This window comes from Mauremys mutica, chromosome 4, assembly GCF_020497125.1.
Source record: "Mauremys mutica isolate MM-2020 ecotype Southern chromosome 4, ASM2049712v1, whole genome shotgun sequence".
Classification (NCBI taxonomy): Eukaryota; Metazoa; Chordata; order Testudines; family Geoemydidae; genus Mauremys; species Mauremys mutica.
Window position 1 is genome coordinate 3716361 of NC_059075.1, and position 16667 is coordinate 3733027.

The 16667-nt window shown below is 41.0% G+C and overlaps 1 protein-coding gene across 2 annotated transcripts in view; it reads right to left on the minus strand.

Annotated features, from left to right (window-relative positions):
• Positions 1 to 16667, minus strand: part of MIS18BP1 (MIS18 binding protein 1) — a 36500-nt gene that overhangs the window by 13885 nt on the left and 5948 nt on the right. For both annotated transcript variants that reach the window (XM_045012373.1, XM_045012372.1), the window contains exons 4-10: positions 16586 to 16662; positions 13822 to 13952; positions 9720 to 9810; positions 9025 to 9173; positions 8518 to 8684; positions 5718 to 5829; positions 1486 to 2389 (exon numbers count right to left, since the gene is read on the minus strand). In XM_045012373.1, coding sequence (XP_044868308.1) covers positions 1486 to 2389; positions 5718 to 5829; positions 8518 to 8684; positions 9025 to 9173; positions 9720 to 9810; positions 13822 to 13952; positions 16586 to 16662 — 1631 coding nt within the window. The remainder of the gene's footprint in view (positions 1 to 1485; positions 2390 to 5717; positions 5830 to 8517; positions 8685 to 9024; positions 9174 to 9719; positions 9811 to 13821; positions 13953 to 16585; positions 16663 to 16667) is intronic.

Genomic DNA, 16667 nt, shown 5'->3' on the forward strand with positions numbered 1-16667 from the left:
GTTTTTATTTTTTTTAACATCCCCCTTCCTATTGTATTTGGAGAGAACAGGTTCTAGTTCCCACTTAGCTTTCTCTATCCCAGGGGTCGGCAACCTTTCAGAAGTGCTGTGCCGAGTCTTCATTTATTCACTCTCATTTAAGGTTTTGCGTGCCGGTCATACATTTTAACGTTTTTAGGTCTCTTTCTATAAATGTATAATATATAACTAAACTATTGTTGTATGTAAAGTAAATACGGTTTTTAAAATGTTCAAGAAGCTTCATTTAAAATTAAATTAAAATGCAGAGCCCCCCAGAACAGTGGCCCGGGCAGTGTGAGTGCCACTGAAAATCAGCTAGTGCGCCGCCTTTGGCACCCGTGCCAGAGGTTGCCTACCCTTGCTCTATCCCATTCTTTAGTTTGTTTGCTTCTATCATGTCACCTTTTATTCACCTGTTCCTTCAGCTAACCAGTCCTGCTCCCTCCCCATTTCCTCATGTGAAAAATCTTTCACACTTAGAAACATCAGCACCTTCAACTGAAGAATTTAAAAACCTAATTTCCATGGGGGTTTTGTACAACATGTATCATTTACTTTTTGCATATCTTAACTCCCACTACAAAAAGTGAGTTTCTATTTTGTTTCTAGTCATTTTAAATTTCTAGCTTCCCTACACTGGCACAATGCTGTAATAGGTTTGAGCTGTAAACCCTGGAAGGGAATATTTAAAAAAAACAGGAGACTCATGTTAAAGAAAAATTTGTTTTACTCTAAATTTAGAATATCAGGGTTGGAAGGGGGTCAGGAGGTCATTTAGTCTAACTCCTCTGTGCAAAGTAGGACCAATCCCCACACAGATTTTTACCTCAGTTCCCAAATGGCCCCCTCAAGAATTGAACTCAGCACCCGGGGCTTAGCAGGTCAATGCTCAAACCACTGAGCTATGCAGGAGGGATAGCTCAGTGGTTTGAGCATTGACCTGCTAAGCCCCGGGTGCTGAGTTCAATTCTTGAGGGGGCCATTTGGGAACTGAGGTAAAAATCTGTGTGGGGATTGGTCCTGCTTTGCACAGAGGAGTTAGACTAAATGACCTCCTGACCCCCTTCCAACCCTGATATTCTAAATTTAATAGTTTTGCATAACTTATTTTACCAAAACCTACATTGTCTGTGTCTTCATTTCATTTTTTTTTTTCCTTAAAGGTGTATAGGATTGTATTGTCTGGAGAAATACTCAAAGTTCATGGTCTTTTTTAAAAAGAAGTCTGAAAAAGACAGTTCCAAATTTAAGAAAGAGATAAGGACTGAAAATGAAACATGAAAAACAAACAGAATAGTCTAAGTAAATATTAAACACACAGTAGTGTAACTGGTACATCTTACTCTACCTTGACTGAAAAGTAATCAAAGCGATGCTAAGCAAATCTAATTGCTCATGTCTAATACATTGCTTAAAAGTCCAGGCAAATTGCTCTATTTTTTGTTACCAAGCATAACCGCTTGCCTGTGTAGCTTCTGTAGTTCTCTCTCAGTCCAGTGTTCAGTTGCACCTGGAAAAGACTCCAAGAAATTCTGCTCCTCTCTCTTGTCAGATTCCTTTGATTTCACCGCTGAAGACTTTGCACTGTTGATAATCTTGCTATCAGGTTTTTTGGCAGATACTTTTGATTTCTTTTCTTTTATTTGAAATTCTCTATCACGGTCTTCTGTCTCAGTTTCTGACTCAAACACATACGTTAGAGGGTTGATACTCGCTTTTCTTGTGTTTACTCTCCTGTCAATCAAAGGGGCACTGTTGGACCCACCAGCAGGAGCCTTCCCTTTCGGTTCCACTTCTGATTGTTTCTTCTGATCAGACAGATCTATCCTTAACTGTCTGTTGTGGGAGGAAGTGGCTGCGGAATTTTCTATTTTTCTTTGCTCCGACGATTTCTTCTTTGCATCGCTCTGTGAACTTTTAGCATCGGAGGAAGATTTATAATTACAAATCTCTCTTTCCAAAGAGGGTTTTGTTTTCCTTTTGATAGATAGAGGGATATCTTCATTGGAGTCTTCCTCATCCTTGCTTAAGGATTCTTCTGTAAACAGTTTGTCTTGGCAAAACTGTTTCAGTGACCTCAGAGAATACTTACAAGTCTTTAGCTCTCTCCTTGAGTTTGTTTTGCAATTTCTGGTCTCAGTTCCATATTTTGAAATACTTTGCTCTGCAGTCTGGCTATTATATGTTAGGTTATTTCGATACATTTTTTTATGCTTCAAGGGTGTCAATACAACAGTCTTTTTATCAATATTATTAAGTTCCGCTTCAGAGTCACTTTCATCAGGATCTGAAATAAAACATCTAGGGTCTCTTTTGTCACTGGACCCAATTTCTTTTTCGAAATTGGTTCTCTTCTCATAGATTTTTCCTAAAAGAAAAAATATTATATAGATTGTTTTCACATACACCAAGACAGGTTTTACTTGTGATGTAGCATTGCATGCTGTTAAACTACTATGACTTACGCCCCCTACAGCAGCTATATTGAACTCCTTGTACAATTGTTAAAGCTGGATGTTCCTTTCCACTTTTACTGGCAGAAGCTAGTGGAACAGGATAGAGGCAAGCAGCAACTCCCCAGTGTGCAAATCCCCTGACTCCACAGAAGTCTCTCCATCAGACTAATAGGAGGCTAGGGTTCCACAGGTCAGGAGGGGGTCCATCAGTTCATGCTGGGCTAGGAAGCAGCTGCCTTCAGAAGCCAGCTTTCCTCCCAAACATACAGAAATAATATTGTAAAATCAGTGGGAATTAGTGCCGCTAAGCAGCGTTAACTCCGACTCTGTACTGTCCTGTCCCATACATGAGAAAGACATGGCATAGGCAAGCTGCAGGCACCTTGCATGGACATCCTTTCCAGGTTGTGAAAGAGTTAATTGCCCAGCATTTGAAGGCTATGGTGCAAACTCATACTCAACATGAGCATTAGTTGAAAATTCCACCAGGTGAATATGGCAAACTTTTTTGAGCTCTCTGGTCCATCTCGGGGGTTATGCCTTGGGGAGGGTACAATATAACCCTACGGGTCCAATTATGCACTCTTGCATATACTTCCATTTACTGAGACTCCACTGAGGCTTATATTTTCAAAACCCTTCTGGAAAGTCAGATGCTACCTAGTATATGTGTGAGGCAGTATGGTCCAGCAGCCAGGGCACTTGAATGAGGAGGCAGGAGACCTAGGCTCTTTTTTCTGGCTCTGCTACTGACCTGCTGCGGAACCCTGGTCAAGATACTTAACTTTTCTGTACTTAAATATCATCCCCATTTTAAAGGGGGAAACTGATTTTCTTTTGTGAAATACTTTGAGATCTATGGATGAAAAGCACTAGATAAGAGTTAAATATATCAGTTGTGTTCCAAGACATTTTCATGCTAATAACTTATATGTATTGCACAGATCAAAGAGAAACATGGAATTTTTTTCCCCCCAATCTACACCATAAACACATTTTCAGTTAGGTATAGTAAGAAATCTATAGAACAGCCTCACTGCACATTTCATGCTCACGGAAGTGAGCAATAAAAATATATTTCAAGCTTAAGTTAAAGAACCCAATTATCAGAAAATAGATACAGTTCAATTATTACGATTTTATGGCTAAGAGGCTTGGGAAGAGGTGTTAATAAGTAAGGTTTGAGTGGTACCATGCTCAGACTATCAAAGAACGTGGAAGTTCCTTTTTTTCTTGGAAGAGAATGTAACCTCATGCTCAACCAAAAAATTGAAAAAAAAAATATAAATTTCCAAAAGTCACAGTAAATGTAGAAAAAGTCACAGGTTCATATTTTTATTTTAAAGAAAACTGACAAAAGAGGAGAGGCCTGGAGCGGGGGTGGTAGGGTGTGTGTGCCTGAGATTGAACTCACACCGCACTCATCCTGGGCAGCGGCGGCTCCTGTTCCCCGCAGAGCTGGACCCAACTCCCCACTCCAGGTAGTGCAGCCTAGCACACAGGTCGATAGCACCGCTCAGGTTTCGTAGGGACACAGGAGCCACCACTCCCAGGGTTGAATATAGGGAGAACTCACTCTTTCCCCACCAGGCCTTCCCCTCTTCATGGGTGCTTTATTAAAATCAGAGAGAAATCATTGTGTGCGTGACTTTTCCACTGCTGTGACAAACAGGCAGCTCTAGTCATAAACAAGTGCAAGACTGTATGTCTTCCTGATCCCCGAAGCCCTTTCAAATCCACCTTGCTTGCACAAGTCAACCTACTTGTAACAAGACAGACAAGGAGGATCCAATCCCCAAAAATCTCTGCCACCAAGTAAGCTGACAGCCTGTTCTAGGTCAAAGAGGATGTGTTGCACTCATTACATCTGTCTCTTCAAGTTCTTGTATCAGGACATGATATTTCAATTGATAAGAATCCTACTCCCTCAACTGCTTAAGGACATGTTCTACTCCCTGAAGTCAATGAGAGCCCTCACATCATAACAGAAGCAGAATTGGTCCAGTAGGAAGTAGTTCCATTTAAAAATGCAAAAACCCTTCTGCTCACAAGAATGGGGCAGCCATGCCTGGCCAGGGACAGAGCTCCTTGTACAAAACAAATCTGCTAGGTTTCAGTTAAGTGCTCCCAACTGATAGAATCCATCCAAACTGCTGAGTAAATTAAGACTATCAAAACCACAAAGAGAATCTTGAGGAGTTAATTCCAACATGAAGAAACTGAATAAATATGGAACATAAAGTCAATAGAAAATGCTACTGTTTTACTCAATCTCAATCATTCAGTTACATGAGTTTTATTTTGGATTAGATCCAGCCAAAATGAAATATTCCCTTCATGCAATAAAGAATTCTATAGAAGATGCTCTAGTTCAGGGGTAGGCAACCTATGGCACGTGCGCCAAAGATGGCACACAAGCTGATCTTCAGTGGCACTCACACTGCCCGCGTCCTGGCCACCAATCTGGGGGGCTCTGCAATTTAATTTTAAATGAAGCTTCTTAAACATTTTAAAAACCTTATTTACTTTACATACAACAATAGTTTAGTTATATATTATAGACTTATAGAAAAAGACCTTCTAAAAACATTAAAATGTATTACTGGCATGCGAAACCTTAAATAAGAGTGAATAAATGAAGACTCGGCACACCACTTCTGAAAGGTTACCAACCCCTGCTCTAGCTGCTTCAAAAAGGACACTAACTTTTGTTTTTACACTTAGTTTAATGGGTTTACTGTATATTTCCCAAAAGACTTAAAAATTGATGATCAAATGTACTTTTTCCTATTCACGCAGGCCGCTTACTTTCTGCACTTCACTCAGTTTGGAAAATGAAGCTAGATTGGTGAACTTTTGTTTATTCTTTCCTTTTTCAGTGTCGCACACTGACAACACTAAGTCTGATGTGTTCAGATTCACAGCATAGCAGCAGAAATTTTAATCAACCTGTTTCCATTTCAATTTATGGCAGACAGCAAATCTGTCTATTCATGAAGTTTGTATCCCCTCTCTATTTTCACACCACCTATCATTCTTTTTGGCATAAAACTAATGGACAGTATTGCTTTAATTATTAAAAAAAATCAACTGGCAATCAAGATTTTAAAAGTTCTTAATATCAACCCCATCATAGTGATTTTGTTATAGGCCCACATTTAATAGACTATCTTCCTCATTTACAATTATTTCAGGGGGGGAAATACACTCAGTAGCTTGCAAACACATGGCCATTCTTACCTTTAGATTGGCTTTTAGTTTTTCCTTCACTTGTCTCTGTTGTATCCTCTCTGTTGTTCTTTGGGGAGCTGGATATGGTTTTCTTTTTGGCTTGTTTACTACTACTACATACCTTGAAAAATAAGAAGAGAAATGTGTCTGCCAGAGATTATACACATCAGCTATAGTAAAACCAGTAAGGAACAACAAGCCATATATTATTTATTTTGCACTCTGAAATGGAGGGCTGGAGGTGTTAGTAATAAACTGTATGGCACAGTATTTTGCTATACTGCATCAGTAGTATTTTGTAAATGTTGATGCTCATACAAATTCCACAAGGGACACCACAGTGAGACCAAAATAGTAGATCAGGTTTCCTTTAATTGATAGGACCACTTTAACTAAGAAAGTGAGTCTCAAACTGAGGTCTATGGAGCCGTTTATATCACAATGGCAAAGCAGCATCTTCAAGCAATGGCACCAGCTAGCTATTACAGCAAAGTCCAGTCCTCTTAAGATTTCCAGAGGTTTTTTAGATCAATGAAGCTTAAAAAAAAACAAAACCCAACAACAACAGCAGCCCCATTTAAGCCCATGCACAACTAAGAAACAACATCTTCCTTTCACTTAAACTCAACCATGATCAAATTTGTCTAGTATGTTAGAATTAGCCAGCAGTTCCAAACACAAAAGACTGACCCAAACTGCAAAGTGACTAGGGAAGATCAGATCAGAAAGAGCTACAGGAGAAGAGGGAACATTTGGTCCTAATGAATGTGAAGTCCTCCACCTACTGAGAGAAAGTTAAATTAAACAGCGCAGATAAAAAATGTTAATGCCTACTGCACTGGCATGAGTTTATTTTCATCTTCTCTCTTTAGTGCTGTCCTCATGTTACATTTTTAATATAATCAATATTTGTGGAATGAGCATTTTGAGGTTGCAACGGAATCTCTCTCAGGTGCTTATATGGCCCCCATTACCATAGTATGAGAGCACCTCACAATCTGAGGTATTTGTGATGAGTTCCCCCCAGGGTGCCACGTAGAACTGAGGTACCACTACTGAGCCCTCTGACCCACCAGCCTGGGCTCGCTCTCACACTGTGCTGCTGTGACAAGTGCCAAAGCTCTCCAGCCTGCACTCTGACCAGCATTCACACAGGTAGGGACACACCCAACTTCCGTTACATGCAGGCTCTCTAACCACCAGCTTCCCAGCCTGGGACCCCAGAGCAGTACAGGTCTGTTGCATCTTACGCGCATTTAACATGCACGATTTCAGCTTTATGCGGTCGGCAAAAAAAAACAAAAACATTTTAATACTGTACCTGTAGTGCAGGCGATTCCGCCCGCCATTCAACTCAATGTAATTTTGACTATATGCAGTTTTCGCTTTACGTGCTGACCGCGGAACGGAACCCCCGTGTAAGATGAGACTCGCCTGTACTGTCCTGCCCAAATCTGGCCAGTATGCGGGTTTAATACCAGGTCCACCTCTCCCTCAGTGTAGAGAACAATGCACACTTGTGGTAATCAAGCAGAGATTTTCCCCCAAGCAGATTCTCACCCTAACTGATGGTACATGCAGACTTGTAAGTTCTTAAGGCACAAGCTACACTTGCTTTGCAGCTTGGAATCCCCGTATGTTTTATACACAGAAATCCCTGGGTCCAACATTTCCCCCAGTTCAGTCTTTGTTCCTCAACTGTTTCCAGGGGTCGTCTTGTCTGGGAAGTGAAGAACCCCAGATGATGTCACTCCCTGCCTTATATGGCTCTAGCATATGGCGAGAACCCTTTGTTTCAAAGCTTGGCTCCCAGACCAATTTGTGGAAAAATACTGACATCCCAAGATGGAGTCCAGAATCATGTGGCCTGGTCACATGTCCTTGTAGAGTCATAGCAGCCATTACTTACATGCTGTCTGAAGAGTTCTCAGGAAGGCTCAGCCAGTGGGGGATAAGCTTCTCCTAAGGCCTATTGGTCTTTCAAATGGCCCGTTACCCTGAATAGGCCCCTTACAACCAGCTATTTAGACTAGTGGGTGTTACCCAGGTATAACTACATTTGAATCATAGGGTTTTAAGGGACCTCAGCAGGTCATCTAGTCCAACTCCCTGCTCAAAACAGGACCAATCCCCAGACAGATTTTTACCCCCAGTTCCCTAAATGGCCCCCTCAAGGATTGAACTCACAACCCTGGCTTTAGCGGGCCAATGCTCAAACTGCTGATACAAAAATGATACATGCATGCAAATAGGATAATCATATTCAGCAAATCATAACTTTTCCAATGACACCTCTCATGACTTATCTTGTACAAAATGCATCTTAATTATGCCATAATCATATCATAATAGAACTATGAAGAATATGGGGTGCAGTGTCACAGTATTTATCCTCACAGCACCCCTGTGAGATAGCACAGCCCTTTTATCCCCATTTTACAGACGGGGAACTGAGGCACAGAGAAACCAAAGGCCAGATTTTCAAAAGGGATTTCAGATGCCTACAGAGGCAGATATCTGGCTCTTTAGGCACTTGAAAATCCAGCCCTAGATAACTTGCCCAGGTAATACAAGGAGTCTGTGGCAGATCAGAGAACTGAACCCACATCTCCCGAGTACCAAGCTAGAATGCTCACCACTGAACCATCCTTATCCTCAAGGAGCGATCCTTACCAAGTAGTCCACAATAGAAAAAAGTTCAAAAACTACTGAATTAAGAGGCTGTGGCATAGAAAAGTCATCTTAACTTCGATACTTTTTAAACAATTATAGAACAATGATAAGGTAATAACATGCAGAAAAGTCTTACAATACTCAAGTAGTTTTTTCCACCCTCTTCTATAGTAACATTTAGTTTACGATCAACAAACTCTCGTTGTCCACACCAGTAATGCAATGGTGGTTTAATGCGCCGACCACTACGGCTGTAACTTGCATCTGGGTCTTTCTGCACAGAATTGCGTTTGGGTGTCATATCTACACATACAAACAGAAAAAAAAATCTTGTTAGCAGCAGGATAGTTTTGTATCCTCTAGCAACCTTTCATTCCCTGTATGTGGATGCATCACATAGCCTAAGTTATTCAACACAAACCAATGTTGATGTTTCATTCCCCACAAACTGTGGGTTAAATTTGTCCCTTCATAGAACATTGAGCTTTATTGTGAGAAAGAAATGCCACAACAATTGGGAAAAAACCACCTCATGCTGTGACAATTCTAAAAATGAGAAATATTAAGAAAAAGTCAGTCATTTAACCATTTAAACTACTATCAATTTTGAACAAAAAAGTGAGGGTGGAGGGGAAGTACTCACATCTGTTATCATTCAATGCTACTTCATAAGTGGCGTTTTGTGTTCGAGATTGTTTTTTTAAGTCTCCTGTTACCCCCTCTTCTTCCAACATATCCACTTCCACAGAACTGATTTTTTCATTGCCAGCCTCATCAGTATCTTGTTCCTTCCTAATTTTTTGAAGTTTAAGAAAAAAAAATAGGAAACCAAAATCTGTCACTGCTTAATATTGCTTAGTTGTTATTAAAGAACTTCAGCTGAAATACTATTTTACACCATTCGAACACAAAAAACTCACAAATGAAAAGCCTTGTACACTGTTCTTCCCCTGTCCCCACAACCCCACGCCACTGTATTAATGCAGCTGCACTGATTAAAACCCCTAATGTAAATAAACTACACCAGAAGCCAAGCCAGTGCAAGTCCTCCTGCATCAGTGCAATGGGTATACATGGAGTACCACTGTAGATAAATCAGTGTAGCTGCACTGGTTTCTCTTTCACTTACACACTTGCACGCGCGCACACACAGAGTAGACAAAGCCTGCTAAACTTTATTTTCCATCTAACACATTGGTTACTAAGAATTTACTTAGAACTTAGTCTAAATACACATCTATTGAACCTCAGTTGTACTATGACGTATTTTAAAAAAACAAATATTCACTCTACGCTATTAAATTAGCACTGAGCAAAATAAAGGCCTACCAAAGTTACCTCTTTAGTTCCTCAAGAAAATTCTCAACATATTGTTTCCATTGTTCTGGAAATCCAAATGTAAACTTCTTGATGAATTTGTATGGAAATCCTGTTTGAAACAAAGGAGAACTTTAATAATGGCTAAAATTTTAACAGCACACTGTACTTTCTACTGCGTTTTCCCCCCCTTTCACAGTAAGAATGAATGAAATTTGAATACTGAATTTGGTTCACTGATAGCAGTACATAAGTTGTAGTACATTACATGTGACAGTAGAACCTCAAAGATACAAACACCAGAGTTATGGACTTTCCGGTCAACCAGACACCATGTGAAACCGCAAGTCCTCAATCAGGCAGCAACACAGAACAAAAAACAAAACAAAACATTCCCCACGAATGCTGTATTGCCTGGGGGCTTTATTCACCCGGGGGGGGGGGGGGAAGGGTTGGGGCTGCAGCCATGTGGAGGGGGCGGACTTGGGGCTTCTGACCCTCAGGAGCACAGGGCTCGAGGCTTCAACCCTGCAGCTCTGTTCCCAGCTTCAGCCCCACGGGGGGTACTGGGGCTCTAGCTACGAGGGAAGTGCCAGTTTCAGCCCCAGCACTCCCACTGAAGCTAAAGCCCCGATCACTGACATAGCCCCAGAGCCCTGGCACCCTCTCCCCACACCTTGCGGCTGCAGCCCCGAACACCCCCCACTACCCTGAGCCCTGGCGCCACCCACCCACCCCACCCTCCGGCTGCAGCCCCGAGCTACCCACCCCACCCTCCGGCTGCAGCCCCGAGCTGCCCCCCCCCACACACACACACACTCCGGAGCCCTTGCACTCCCATTTCAGAGTTACGGACAACCTCCATTCCCAAGGTGTCCATAACTTTGAGGGTCTACTGTATATAGAAAAAAGAACAGTAGTCAATTCCCTGCCCTCCTCCCCCAAGAAACAGAAATAGACATGTAGTCAATTATTTCAGTGACTTTTAATTAATTCACAGAAGGGCAAACTGCTAAGTTGAATACTGAAAATACTACCATATGAATGGGTGAAAGTCAATTTAATTTAAATCTACTCTGCATGCAGCTGGCAGCACTCTGGATGTAGTGTTTGGAAATGGGTTGGAGGTTAGGGACGTAATTTCTGCATCCATGACATAGGATAACCGTTACACTTTGGCTGTTGTCCATGACTGTTTATGCAGTGGCCAGTAAATGCTGTCTTCCCTCGAGTCACCCTAACAGGTCATTTAGCATACAGAAGACTTGTGATGGATAAAGTGAGTGGAAGAATGATTAGAGCACTGGGGGGCAGAGATCCCCACCTGAGTTCAATCAGCTGGAATATAAAGACATTTAAACACAAGTGTTGGGGCTCTTTCATACCATTTGCATAGAAATATATAGTTGAACCATTTCTGATAGTGTGGCTAATCTGAACTGTCTACATTTGGACATGGAATAGAGCTTCCCTCACTGCACTTCCAAAGAGTGTCAGATTTTTAAGGCCAGAAGGGGCCATTATATCTCCTAGTATGGCCTACTGTATATATCACAGGCCAAAGAATTTCACCCAGTTACCCCTTTATGGAGCCCGATAACTTCCGTCTGACTGAAGCTTATCTTCCACAAAGGCATCCAGTCTTGATTTGAAGACATCATTATGGTCAATTCCACTGATGCTGTAGAAGTTACCAGTGTCACTAAGAGACTGGGTTTGAATTGGGGTTAGCTGGCTGAGGTTTAACATGGACAAGGCAGAGAGTGCACCGCTGGGTAGAAGAAGCATTAGATAAAATGATGTATGCTCCACTAACTGAAAGTGTGTGGCCACTATTTGTGAATCAGGTTTACAATTCAGGGGGTTTATTAGGCATGGCTGCTACTAGATTCGCAGGAAGAATATGTCGATCAAGGAGTGCATTTTTCCCCCATCTGTACTCAGCGAGGGAAACTTTTTTTTATTATTATTATTATTAATAATTAAAAAAAAGGGATTTGGACCTTTTCATGCTTATCTGAGCCTTTGTCACCTCTGTAATATTCTCTGCTTGGGGCCTCAAGAGAATCTGAGAAGCTGAAGCTAGTACAGAATATGGCAACTTGCTTATTAAGTGGAGCTTTATTCTACTGAAACACATTGCAGTTGTGTGCTTCTGAGTGGAATTCAAAGTGCTGACACAGACCTTTAAAGCTCTAAATGGTTTAGGTCCAGGTTACCTAACAGGCTACGTTTCTCCCCAAGCCATACTGCCATCTTGATATAAGAAGAAGGGGTTTCTGGCAAGACACTCTCAATGAGGTGTCTAACTTCAGAATTCACTCCTGACCCAAGCCTGCCACAGCCCACATTTCTTAGCCTCCTGGACATACTGAAAAACTCATTCATCCTCAGAGGATAGAATGCAGGTATTTAAATGATGGAGCTGAATCAGATTAGGATTGGATGGGCAGAGAACTGGACTTAACCTGCCTAAATGTTATTTTCTTCCCACCCGTGGGCCATTATCAATTTTAAGTCTTGTAAGTAGTCCTAGAACTCAGGATAGGTATCTGTATTATCTCGGATTTATAAATCAAAATAGGTTACAAATACAGACAGTATATTCTCTCTCAGCTGCTTGGGTAGCTGGTTCTTGCTCCCATGCTCAGGATCTAAGTGATCACCATAACTGGGGTCAGGAAGGAATTTCCCCCTAGGTCAGATTGGCAGTAACCTTGGGGGGGTTTCGCATCCTCTGCACCATATGGGTGCAGGTCACTTGCCAGAATTATCTGGGATTCTTTCATTTAATCATTCCCCTGCCATTGCAGGGACCTTGATCACTGGTGCACCTGGGTCTAGTCTCCTGTTGGTCTCATTTACTTTGGTCTCATTTCCATTGCTGGGTGGTTTTGGCAACCTGTTATATATAGCTCAGACTAGATGATCTAAAAGTCCCTTCTGGTCTTAAACTGAAGGACTATGTGTATTTGTTTTGACATATGAAGCCCTAAATGAGCTGGGGTTCTATCATAGATACTGCCTCTCATCCCTGCAATATCTTGGCAGCTGTGATCATCAGAGGCACTTGGACTAATAATTATCTAGTATAACTGACAGGGGGCTGGCAGCAGGATGTTTCGGGAGTTCACTTCACATTTTGGTTAACCCAAGCCTGGATCTGATGACTTTTAGGACATGCTGTAAGATTAACCTATTGTCCCAGACTTTTGTGTGTGTGTACACATATTTTAAGAGGGGTTGAGTGAGGATTTTGAGAGGGAGGGGGACTATAAGATAGGGCATCATGGCTGGATGGAAAGGTTTGCTGGAGAGTCATTACCCATTCATTTTTAAAGTATAGGTATTACTCTCAGAGAAAAAGAAAACACTTAAGTTATTTAACTTGTGTGTGCTGTGAATGAATTTCCCTAAAAATCCCATGTTCAAAAAGAAATTGACAGAATCTGAAAAGGAAAATCCTATGCAAGTTATCATATTCCCACTGATATGAAAGATAAACATTTACTAAATCAAACTATAAAGGCACATTCGTGAAAGCTATTGGGTCTACTATAGGACTGTTTTTAAAGTAGTGTTTCATGCTATGTTATTCATCTAGTAATTAATCATTTAAAGACGAACTGCAAATAATGTAGTTTTCATATTTTATCTTTAACAATATGCATACAATTATTTTATGATTAAGGCCCTATGATCCATTTAACCCATAAAACCTCAAAAAAACCAATACACTTCCAAATTATAAAAAGGGAAATTTTGCAAAATCAGGCCATTTAAACAAAAAAAATTCTGTCTGATATACCTATTAGCTAGTTCCATGCTCCAAGCTGGGTTTCCTAGTGGCTGCAATATCACAATGGAGCAGATGCCAGCAGGAATGTACAGCAAAGGATTTAAAAAGCAGAGGACAGAAGTCAGTTTTGCAGTATGTGCTGAATATCCCACTGTGTCCAACTGGCAGGGATACGCAGCATATATTGCTGAAGTTAATGTAGTCAATTTATTTGCTGATTACCTTTAACCTAGCCTTTGTTTGTATTCTACAGAAGAACTGTAACTCTGCCTTTATTTCTCTCACACACACCAGACATCTTAAATTTCAAATGAGTTTCCTTACCTTCTTTTCTCATGGAAACAGAGTCTATATTTCCTTGTAACAAGTAGATGCTGCCAGATATTGTTTTAACTTGGTTAGATGCCATGCGTTCCACAACTGCATTACTATGCCAGTTCAGTTCTTTCATATCTCTGAAGCGACAGAATAAATAGAAATAAGTTGTTCATTTTTGTTAGGGAAAATGATTAACAGTGGGGTTTCAAGTTCCAACAATGAGAATACCAAGATTCTGTATCAGACTTGTGTTTAAATATTTTCATTAATGATGTGGGAAAGGGAATGAACAGAGAAGCATCAAGATCAGTAGTGATACAAAATTATGGCCCAATCCAACTCTCACTGAAGTCAACAGAAGCCTTTCCATTGACTTGAATGAGTACTGATTCAGGCCATTATTTAGCACAGACAAGATTTTGAAAGACTGAGGAACTCCGGAGGGATCTAACAAAGTTAAGCGAATTGGGAGTGCAATGGAAGAAGAAATTTAATATTGACAAATGCAACGTGATAAACAGGGAAATGAATAAGGTAAACTACTCAAATACATTATTGTTCTAAATCAACTGTAACAGCTCAGGAGGAGAAGAATTCAGATGCCATTCTGAACAGTTCAGTGAAAACAGCTGCTCTATTCACAAAAAAAAACCCAACTGCTACAATGTATAAAGAATGGAGTTTGAAAATACTGTAAATCTATGCCAAGATTTAAGTTAATGGTATGCCCTCCCCTGGAATACTGTACTTGGTCCTGGTCAGCACATTTCAAAAAGTTACAGTAGAATAAAAAGGGTCTCAAGACAGGAAACAAAGTGAAGAGAAACAGTGAAATTCTTTTGTATAAGAAGAAATTCAAAAAATTAGGACTGGTGACATTGTACCAATGGGTTTCGAGAAGTTAAGTAAGGTGCTCTAATTTACCCTCTCAGAATAAGAATAAGGCAATATACAATGAAATCACAAGGCAACATATTTCAGACCGACTAAAACCTTTCGTTGTAAGTTGTCTGAGGTGTTTAAAAAAAAATTCACAACATGTGGAATTCACTGCTACAAGGTATCACTGAATACCAGAGCACAGTTAACAGGAGTAAAAAATGAATTGTGTGTTTACCAGGTATGGATAATGAGGACATCCACAGTTATGTAAGACAGTTTAAAAGATAAGGACCATAAACCCTCACACATAGAACCAGATCCTGGACAGGTTGTAATTATTAAGGGCACAGGAGAGGGCAGCTGGTTACTATTTTCATAGTCACCCCTGAATCAAGATATTGATGCACAGTCAAGCTGGAAGGGCACATCCAGTGGGGACCCACATGGATCAGTTCAGGGTCCAGTTTTGCTCAATATTTTCATCAATAATTTAGTTAATGGCATAGAGAGTAAAGTTTGCAGATCATACCAAGCTGAGAGGGGTTGCAAGTACTTTGGAGAATAGGATTAAAATTCAAAATGATCTGGAAAAACTGGAGAAATGGTCTGAAGTAAATAGGATGAAATTGACTAAGGACAAATGCAAAGTACTGCACTTAGGAAATAACAATCAGTTGTACATATACAAAATGGGAAATGCCTGCCTAGGAAGGTGTACTGCGGAAAGGGATCTGGGGGTCATAGTGGATCACAAACTAAATGAGTCAACAGTGTTACACTGTTGCAAAACAAGCAAACATCATTCTGGGGATGTATTACCAGGAGGTTGTAAGCCAGAAACAAGTAGTAATTCTTCTGCTCTACTCCGCATTGATATGGCCTCAACTGGAGCCTTGTGTGCATTTCTGGGTACCACATTTCAGGAAAGATGTGGACAGAGCAACAAAAATTACTAAAGGTCTAGAACACATGACTTATGAGGGAAGATTGAAAAAAATGGGTTTATGTAGTCTGGAGAAGAGAAGACAGAGAACATATAACTTATTATGTACTTGAAAATTGTTGTTACGAGGAGGGAGAAAATTGTTCTCCTTAACTTCTGAGGATAGGACAAGAAACAATGGGCTTAAACTACAGCAAGGGCAGTTTAGGTTGGACATTAGGAAAAACTTCCTAACTGTCAGGGTAGTTAAGCACCTCCGCATTGGACCCAGAGGGGGAAATGCCACTGCTTCCAGGAGCTGCTTGAGGTAAGCACCGCCTGGAGCCTGCACACGCTCATGCACTCCCAACCCCTCATCCCCAGCCCCACCCCATCCTGCACCCCAACCCCCAATTTCATGACCATTCCTGGCCCACCAAACAATTTCCATACCCAGATGTGTCCCTTGGACCAAAAAGTTTGCCCAACCTGGTCTAGATAATACTTAGTCCTGCCCTGAGTGCAGGGGACTGGACTAGATCTCTTGAGGACCTTCCAGTTCTACGATTCTATGATAGACTGGATAGCTAGTCCTTGAGATCTTTAGGTTATGTTGCTGAAATGCTCCCTTCTCTCAACACAGCAGAACAGGAGAGTGTACTTGGTATTAGCTTTCTTAGACTTAAGAGCATTGGGTCCATCTGCCAAACTCTCTCTGGTAAGTGGAGGGAGGCACAAGTTGGTGGGGGGCCATTGTCAGCAGGAGTGGCAGCCCTATGTAATGGTTAAACTGAGACAGACTAGTCTTTGATGCACGTGAGCCTTTCCAGAACCACTTAGCAGTCCTAAGTGGAGATGCCAGGATGGTACATATTTGTGAAACTGAGATACAGAAATGAGAATAAAAAACTATGTTTTATGCCACAGAAATATGCAACTTCGATGAAGGAAAAAAACATCACTTACTTCCGTTTTCCTTCTACACACACAGCAGTATTGTTGTTGATAACCTTAATCCTCCACTCACTTAGGCAGATTTTTGACTAAG